Source organism: Crocodylus porosus, unplaced genomic scaffold (assembly GCF_001723895.1).
Source record: "Crocodylus porosus isolate Cpor-Errol unplaced genomic scaffold, CroPor_comp1, whole genome shotgun sequence".
Classification (NCBI taxonomy): domain Eukaryota; kingdom Metazoa; phylum Chordata; order Crocodylia; family Crocodylidae; genus Crocodylus; species Crocodylus porosus.
This window is the reverse complement of record NW_017728931.1, coordinates 126,929,740-126,939,080: the sequence shown is the minus strand read 5'-3', so window position 1 is coordinate 126,939,080 and position 9,341 is coordinate 126,929,740. Positions and strand designations below refer to the sequence as shown.

General features: G+C 41.5%; 1 protein-coding gene across 4 annotated transcripts in view; it reads right to left on the bottom strand.

The window, feature by feature from the left end:
- Positions 1-9,341, bottom strand: part of CD36 (CD36 molecule) — a 70,810-nt gene that overhangs the window by 53,181 nt on the left and 8,288 nt on the right. For 3 of the 4 annotated variants that reach the window (XR_002102604.1, XM_019543639.1, XM_019543636.1), the window contains exon 2: positions 5,512-5,746. Coding sequence is in view for 3 of the 4 variants with exons in the window: in XM_019543639.1 (XP_019399184.1) it covers positions 5,512-5,631 (120 nt within the window). In the remaining variant the exon portion in view is untranslated. The remainder of the gene's footprint in view (positions 1-5,511; positions 5,747-9,341) is intronic. The other variant, XM_019543637.1, reaches the window with a different exon arrangement.

Genomic DNA, 9,341 nt, shown 5'->3' with positions numbered 1-9,341 from the left:
ACCTTCAAGAGTAAATTGGATGCTTATCTTGCTGGGATCCTATGACCCCAGCTGACTTCCTGCCCTTTGGGCAGGGGGCTGTACTCGATGATCTCCCGAGGTCCCTTCCAGCCCTAATGTCTATGAAATCTATGAAATATCCTCTCTTTGTGTTTGCTACTGTATATATATGGGAAGTAATTTCTTCCCAACCAACACAAGTGAAAGATGAATTGGACCAAAGAGAGCCAGTAGCTATGGGGACAATAAAGCTTTTGAGCACAGTAATTACTACAGTTCATAAAGTATGTGGCTTATTATGCCATAGCAACATTGATATGAGGCTTTTACCTTGATAGGAAAGTGGGACACACAATTGCTGAGCTGTTTTAACACTAGAGCAGGATAACAGCATTTACCTAAAACTTGCTACCTTTTTTAGCAGGAGCTGGCCCTAAAAAGGGCATTTTGTAGATTGTACTGGCTCATTTCTCATGTCACCCCCAACTGCGTGTGAGTGATGGGTAATAAGTTCTCCACTGGTCTAGACTTCCCCTTCTGAGCTTTTCAGAAACTGGGTGAAACTGTTCAGAAAAAGTTTGAAGAAAGATCAAACTTTGGAAAAGTGTGCAAAACCATTATAATGGAAACATCTTAGCAATCATGTTAATTTGGCAAAAATGTGATTTCTTAGCTAAGGTAAGGAAAAGTTCTGACAATTTTGCAGTGGGACAAGTTGGGAATGAAACATTTGAATTCTTCTGGCCAGAAGTGGCTTTACACTTTCATTTGTTTTCCATATTGTCTGCTTGGATATAACACAAAATGCACTAAATAAATAAATCAGAAAATCCAAACAAAACGTTTCCATGGATCCAAAACACAATATTTTGGGGAATTTTATTTAATGGAACATTCTGTATGTTTCTTAATTAGAATAAGGCCAAATTTCCCAGTCTTCAACTTCTTCAGGAAATATAATTACTTTCCCCAGCACATATCTGTGTGGAAGCAATTGGCCAAAAGCCCTGCTATGCAGTAGCAGGCACCTTTACATTGGGAAACCTCTCCCCTCTGAAAGCTGTACTTCGGATGTAAATAGGCTGAAGTTACAGTTGGGGAATAAATCCAGTATGTGGATCACAGCCAATGCTTTGATTGTTACTGCCAATTTCCTTGGAGCGATGCCCTTAAAGGGCAGATACCCTGAAACCTGCCGTTGGGAGTTGGGGTTAACTAGACCAGACCTTTATTAGCATTGTAGCTTATGGCTGCTGTTGCTGTTTTGGATGAGTGCAAGGGTGAGGTGGAACAACCCTTCCAAAGAAGGCCTATGCCTCCATGTCTGCCACCAGCCCTGAGTGGGGGCACTCACTACAGAAAGAGGATTTAAGGTACAGGCTAGCAGGCCTGGGCTAGAAACCCTTGGAACAGCAATCCTAGGAGTATTTTGAGTCAATGCTTACGGCATCATAAATGTGGTTGTTAATAAGGCCGAAATCGTTTCTGCCCCCACTTACACTGTGAACTTTGTTTAAAGCCACGTGGTTCAAGTACTGTCCATTGGGCCTTATCTAGGAGATAGTGGTGGAATGCAAGGTCAAACTTCTAAGTGCATGAGTCTGCATGTACTAACCTCACAAGCTAGCTTGTCCCCCTTTGAAAAAAAAAAACCTGTGTTGGAAATAAAAATCAGTAGGTTTATTTAAAATCAATTTGCTCTTGGGAATTAACCAGAATTAATCTTGATGTTTTTACTCAGGAAAATCTAAAAAAAAGAACTGAATATTTTCCCTGCTAGGCTTCTGTTCCTAATATTTCTTTGAACCTGAAGCCAGACCAGCATTTCTTATTTACAAGGGTTTATAATATCGTTTATATGTGCAGCCCAAACTTCCCCATTTTAATGAAGTTGGATTTGTGTGGGAGTGACTGGTGATTGCAGAATATAGATAAATGCCATAACCTGTTACTTCACAGCTGTTTTATTTCTTGCAATTGTGAAGAGTATCAAAATTCAGCCCTAAGCAGCTGAAAGGCAAACATCAGGGATGTCAAACTCCCTTGGCTCCCTGAGATGGCTCTGTACCTCCTTGTGGGCTGGATCTAGACCGTGAGGAGCCTTGTGGACCAGATACACACCCACACCTGGCAGCTGGACAACCAGTGGCAACACTGACTGATGTAGGTTGAACCACAGAAATAAAAATGCCCATCATTTATGCCCTTCATTGGTGACATGTGTCCCCAACATGGCTCTGTTTGACAGAATTTAGTGGTGGGTGCCACCCCTACTTGTCCTGCTCTCTAATTCCTGGTCCTCACAGGAGCCCCACACGCCAGACTCTACAGCAGGGGCAGGCAATTATTTTGGGCAGAGGGCTGCTTACTGAGTTTTGGCAAGCCATCAAGGACTGCATGACAGGGGCAGATAAATATTAATTTTCTAAATTTTTAGGGGCCCCACAGGCCAGATAGAATGGCCTGGCTGCATTTTGCCCACCCCTGCTCTACAGGCAGATACAGACATTACCCTTTTACCAGTATAAGTGATTGGAACCCAGTCTTTACCTGTAACAAAGCTAAAGTTTGGTACACATAGACTGGTTTAAAAATGGACCTAGTCTAAGATTTGCTGTTCCACTTCTTGCCCCCAAAGGGCAAATGTGTGTTCTGTTTGCTGCTGACCTAAACTACACCACTTACAGAAAACCATGTATCTTAGATCAGTTCTACTCCAGGCTTTTTGAATGTCTGTCATATCCAGTTCACATGTGCTATACCCAGAAAGATGCAATGTAGTTGGCTGCCTCTGAACACAGTGAGCTTATTGGCATGCGTCCAGTTGTAGTGTAGTTCCATTACATATATTTGGGGTTTAGTTTCACTGCAGTAATCTCTAGCACAAGCTCAGCCGTGTAGATCTGCCATCATACATCCCTTTCTGGATCTCACACACCTTCCCAAAGCCATGTGAGCTGAAACTGATATGTTTCAATTAAATATGTTGATTTCAACAAAAACAGGAAAAAAGACATCAAACGTTTTTAACAACTTCAACTGAACAGACCAGCTCCCTACATATCAGCAACCATATCTTTGTTTTTTTATTTGTTTCTGGTGACTCATGTAAACTTTTATTGCTTATTGTTCCTGTTAACCTGACAGGTGAACACAGTTCAGAATGAATTAACTAGTTTTGCTTTCTTTCTGTTCATTGCAAACAGCGCTTCAATGAGTTATACTTAATCTTTACAAGTTTCAATAAGTTATACTTATGCAAAACCTTCTTTCTGGGAAGGGGATTACCCAGGTGTCTCTGACAGTCTAACTTGAGTGGCAGTGATGATGCACATGAAAGAAGGTCACTTGACCACTTGACTCACATGATCCAGAATAACTGTGGCAGTTAGAGTATTTTTTTCACCTTTAAACTTATTCTAGGAGTGATGAATGTAAAACTCCTCTATAGCATTCCTATAGAGTGATTCTTCATTACCAGTATCTTAAATCCAAAACACCCTGTAATAACTATTTAAACATGATTCAAATACATTTGTAAACTTGATTGTATATGTATTCTACAAGTTGAATGACAAAAATGTCAAATAGCTAGAAGAAATGATCACGGCTGCAATGAAACCAAAAAAAATAAAAACAATTAAAAAAGAAAGAAGCAAAAGTTTATTCCATCTGTAACTTACAAGTTAAGATCTCACACATCTGCTCTTACCCAATAGAGATTTTCAAAGGATGTTTATGGTATAACTGATCTCAGAGGAATATTCATATAAAGTAAACAACGGAATATATAATAATGTTGCCAACATCAATACTCAATGTTAAAAAGAACCCTGACAAATTGAAAGAATGCTCTTGTCTAGCCAAAAACAAATATTTAATTTTGCAAAATTAGAATGAATTTCAAGGTTATGTAACTGATTTTTTAAAATGACATATTATTCCAAGTATTCTTGATTTTTTTGCAGAAATGTATTTAGGCATAAATCAACATATTGGTAGGTGGGGGATCATGCCTTACTGAGATAAACCAATTTGTCATTTATTGATTTCATGTTAGCCCCCCTGAAACTATAATTTAAAAAAAAAAAAAACCAAACCAAACCAAAATAAAAAACTAGAACTAGAGCTGGCTGGAAAAAACTGCAAATTGCAATAAAATTTGTGATGGATATTGCAGAGTTGTAAACCTCAGTTTTACAGAAATGTTTTTATTTTGACAAAATTCTACTGAAAACCTGGCAGTACTCCAGTGGAAAAGTTCCTGGGTTTCTGTCAATTCATGTCCAGCTGTTCCTGCCAGGCAGGCAGGGGAAGTACAGCTTGTCAGGCTGGGGCTCTAGTGCAGCTCATCACTGGGAGCACCTCAACCCACTAAACCCAGGCTCCCAGGCCCAGAACAACCCACCCGCACAACTATATTTGTATTTGTATTTGTGATCTCTGGATTCCAAAATCCAGGCATGGGGACTTTCTAATAACATCCATCTCTACTGAGAATGTAAAACAAACTCCAATTTCAAAATAAGTAAACACTCTGTGAAAAAGAACATTTTTCCACCTATCTCAACCAGGCAGAACTTCACATGTTCTTTACTCAACTGGTATTTAAGGGTCTGATCAAGTGAGGAAATGCATGATGTGGGATTCTTGAGATCACGAGCCTATTGACTATGACAGATACCTTAATAGGCACAGTAGTCACTCTGTGGGCATATTTATATGAGACGCTTAACTTTGTATTAGCATAGTTTACTGAGAGGTAAGCATGTGCATCTACATGCTTACTTCATAGTAAATCTCCTTAATCCTGAGTAAATTTGCTACCTGCAAATGTGGCAGTGCTATAGCACTTGTGTAGATGCCTGACTGGGAGCAAAATCTGATCCTGATCAGCTGTCCACCAGGGGGTGGAAGATTGCTCCCTGTCCTGGGAAGCTGCCTGATGCCAGGGCAGACTTTGCCACAGGAGTCAGGGTGGGGACTATGTCCTAAACTGATTGAACCTAAACCAGATAAGTCTGATACTACATCCTTTCAGGTTTATCTTAAACCAGTTTCAGCCCTTTTGAAAGCAGTTTATGTGCACATAAGCACATAAACTTCTGTCGTGTTACAGATTTAAACTAATTTCCAATCACTTATACCTGTTTATGTGTCACTTCTGCCCCTGGCCAAGAAGAGAAGAGAAGAGAAGAGTTTTAAAATGTTTGATTCTCCAACTGTTGTAGTTTTTTATCGGGAAACTCATCTTTAATGTTACATTTTTTTATCACTTTTCCCTCATGCTAAGCATGAAAACAAGGGAAAATAAAAGCAGGCAAATGAATTTAGGTTGGAACATAAACACATCAGCTTCCCAGAAGCTCAGCTACAGCCTGAATTCCCAGAGATTAGTAACGTCCCAGTTTTCTCAATGCATTGTGTATCAGACCAATGATTACAGTATAAGTGATCTTTTATAATAAGTCCAAACTACATTTAAAAAAGGGAATGAAATAACATATTTACCTTCTTTATTGTTTTGCTAACAAAGTAGTCGCCAAGTGGTATTAAGACTCCTCCAAAGATAGCCAGCACTGCTCCAATGATAGCCCCAGTGAGTAGACCACAGTTTCTGTTGCAGCCCATTCTGCTTCTTTTCCAGGATGTGTGTTGGTTGTGGACGTGTTCTTTCTTCTAGCTTTGGAATCCTGTTATACCTTCGTGGTCCCAATGCATAAGCAGTTCTTACTGGGAGAAGCTGCTAACAAAATTGGAGAGTAGAAAAAGCTCACAATCTAGAGAACAAAGTACAAAGTACAAAAGGGAAAACAGATAGGAAACCAACATGTTCGTGCTGGTCCCTTCATTAAAGAGGTGTTGTCAGAAAGATTATTTTCATTTCAGTAACTTGGCATTTTACCATAGTAGTTTCATAGTTTCATAGTTAGTAGGATCGGAAGGGACCTGAGCAGATCGAGTCCGATCCCCTGCCATGGCAGGAAAGACTACTGGGGTCAAATGACCCCAGCAAGGTGTACATCTAGCCTCCTCTTAAAGACCCCCAGGGCAGGAGCCAGCGCCACTTCTCTTGGAAGTTGATTCCAGATCCTAGCCACCCTGACAGTGAAGTAGCACCTCCTGATGTCTAATCTGAATTTACCCTCTGCCAGCTTGTGACCGTTATTCCTGGTCACTCCTGGTAGTGCTCCGGGGAACAGGGACTCCCCCAATGCCTGCTGGTCCCCCCTGACTAATCTGTAGATGGCCACTAGATCCCCCCTCAGCCTTCTCTTGTGGAGGCTGAACAGGTTCAGGTCCCATAGCCTCTCCTCGTAGGGCCTGCCCTGCTGCCCCCGATCATGTGAATGGCCCTCCTCTGGACCCTCTCCATGCTGTCCACATCCCCTTTGAAGTGCGGTGCCCAGAACTGGACGCAGTACTCCAGCTGCGGCCTGACTAGTGCTGCATAGAGGGGGAGGATCACCTCTTTGGACCTGCTTGAGATGCATCTGTGGATGCATGGAAAGGTACAGTTGGCCTTCCTGACTGCCTCCCCACACAGCTGGCACATGTTCATCTTGGCATCAATGATGACTCCAAGATCCTTTTCTGCCTTTGCGCTGCCAAGAAGGGAGTTCCCCAGCCTGTAGGTATGCTGCTGGTTCTTGCATTTAAATATTTCATCCCACTCCTTGGCAAACTGGTAAAAAAAAATTCTTTTTTTTCCCCCCCACATCATCATGGGACGCTTCGGACATTGAAAAAAATTAAGTGTTTGGAAAGTAGTGGCTGGAAAAGCATCCACAGGTGAAGTTCCAGATCACTTTTTGCAGGTGTAAGTGGCAGGTTTTCAGCCAAAAGTGCCACTTACATGCAGGTAGCTATAATATTTCACTAACAGAGTGAGTACATTAAGTATGTATGTATATACAAAGCATGTGCAATAGGCTACACATGCAGTAGGCAGGCATAGGGCTATATACATATATCTCTTCTGGCCACATGCTGGTACTGGCCTAAAAAAGTAGGTGCTTAAACATGTGACTGTAGGGAGAAGGAGGAACAGGATCCTTCTGGATTTTAGTTCTAACAGCTGAATACTTAGCACACTCAGAAAGCTGGACACCCTTTCTTAACGGTGGGTTGAACTCTGCCTTCCCAAAATAGAAATCAGACAGGTACAGTTCTGAATGCATTCTGGGTGAGCAAGGTCTAAAATGCAGTTCTATTGCTTCCTGGGCAAGTGACCTATGCATTGAGCTGATGGGGGTAAAACATGGGAGGGTCCTTCTCACCGATTATTTTTTTCTGGAACTTGAGCATAGCTCTGGTGTTCATCTGTAGGTTATATTACAAGCTTGCACCTCCAGAGTTTAAAGCAGGGGACAAAATTGTCCAGGTAGACAACTAAAGAACTATCACTTAGATGTGCAAGAGAGAATTCGACCATTAGTGGCCAAATTCAATGTGAGTGTAGTAAAATAGTTGGATGGCTGAACTGGTGGAAACAGGTGATTTCACTTCTGAGTATAGAGCTGGTAACACCACTACTAGAATACTGATTACAGTTTTGAAGACTGCGTAAGCAACAACCACAAGTGGGCTTGGAAAGCTGCAGGATATACCTTACAGTAAGGCTGGGGCTGTGCCTGCAGTCCCCCCAGACCTCTTACTAGGGAACAGAGGGGTGGGGGCAGCCTGTTTTCTGGAGCAGAGAGCACAGCCTAGCTCACCCCAGTCACAAAGAATCTGGGATGCTGGGAGACTCTGTATTAACTTAAACCCGGAAAGGGTCTGGGACAGACATTTCAAAAGCCAGTTTTTAGAATTTTTAGAATTACATACTCCAATGAATATGCTTCCATCAAAATCTCTTCAACTAGCTCTGATGAAATTCTGTGCTAGGCAGGGAATCTAACAAGATGCTTTCATGGTCCCTTCTGCCTTAAAATCTATGAATCTATGCAAGTAGTAACCTGTATCTGCTAATTCGTTAGTAATAACTTGAATCATTATTGCCTACTTATGCAACTGAAAAGCATTTTAATTGTAAAGCACTAACCATCTCCCACCAAATACCATGCAATAGTAGCCTAGGCACATTCCAATTTATGCAATTCAACTTAACCACTACCCAACAGCTTTGACTTAATCACTTTCAGATAACTCCAAGGTTAGTAACAACATTCAACTGCAGATATAGTTTGTGATGTGACCTTTAGCTGTTACAGTTTTACCACTGACTGCAGTATACAGGGCTCAAAATAATAAATGACAATTGATCAAATCCTGTTCATTTCTGTAGAGAATTCCTGTTCAGACTATTATGTGCATTATGCAAAATAGAATACAGTGTAAAAACATGGAATATCATAAAACAATATAAGCGAATTGACTTCAGTATTAGTAGAAGCACCCCCCTAGAAAGTTAAATATAGCGATAAGATTTTCGGGTTTTTTACCAGCCGCTCTCCATTCTCTTTAAAATGTCATTTACTGTACTGATTAAATTGACTTTCAACACTCTGGGAAGTAAAGAAATATTGGGGAACACGTGAAATGTACTTCACTGTTACTAATTCCATTAAGCAGTTATGCATTTGTTATAATTACCTGTTTAAAAGAACAAAAAATCAGCCCAAAGTTAAGATTTGCCAGAAGTAATCTTTATAAAAAGCTTCAAGCAATAACAAAACTGGGACCAACTGTTTTTCTTCCAATTCTGTCAGACAGTTGTTTTTAAATATATAAACACTGCCCTACAATTTTTACACTCAAATACTGCAGCCCTAAGATCTTGTAAGGGAATGTGACTTCTGTTGCGCTCATTGTAAAAGGCAAAAGAAATGCAAATGGTAAACAACGTAAAAAGCAAAAAAGTCAAATAGATTCTGAAACTTCTCTGTGTTCATAATACACAGTGTTGGGTGTGGCGGGCCAGTAGGGGGCGCTCCTGCGTTGAGCCGCCCACCTCCCTGTGCCCGACCCCCTTCCAGGCTCCGAATGCCTCCCTAAGGGCGCTTTATGCTTGGCCGACCCCTCTCTCGGAGCACACTCACTAGTCTGGGGGTAACGTCACCGCCGCCACCCCGAGAAGGGACTGTCCCGGCCCTGTGTCCTTGGGGAAACACAGGCCTAATAGTCCGACGGGTACCCAACGCGGTACAGGCATTTGGGGCACTTCCCCAAGTCAGGGGGCAAAAAGTAAAGTCTCCCTTAGTCTGCAAACCTAAGGGGTATCTTAGGCATAATTTAGACCCACCCCTCAATAAGTCTCCCACACCAGTCAAAAAGGAGAACTTTATTGATTTCAAGGGGTAGGGGAAACTAGGGTACAGGATTGAGCAATATCTTAG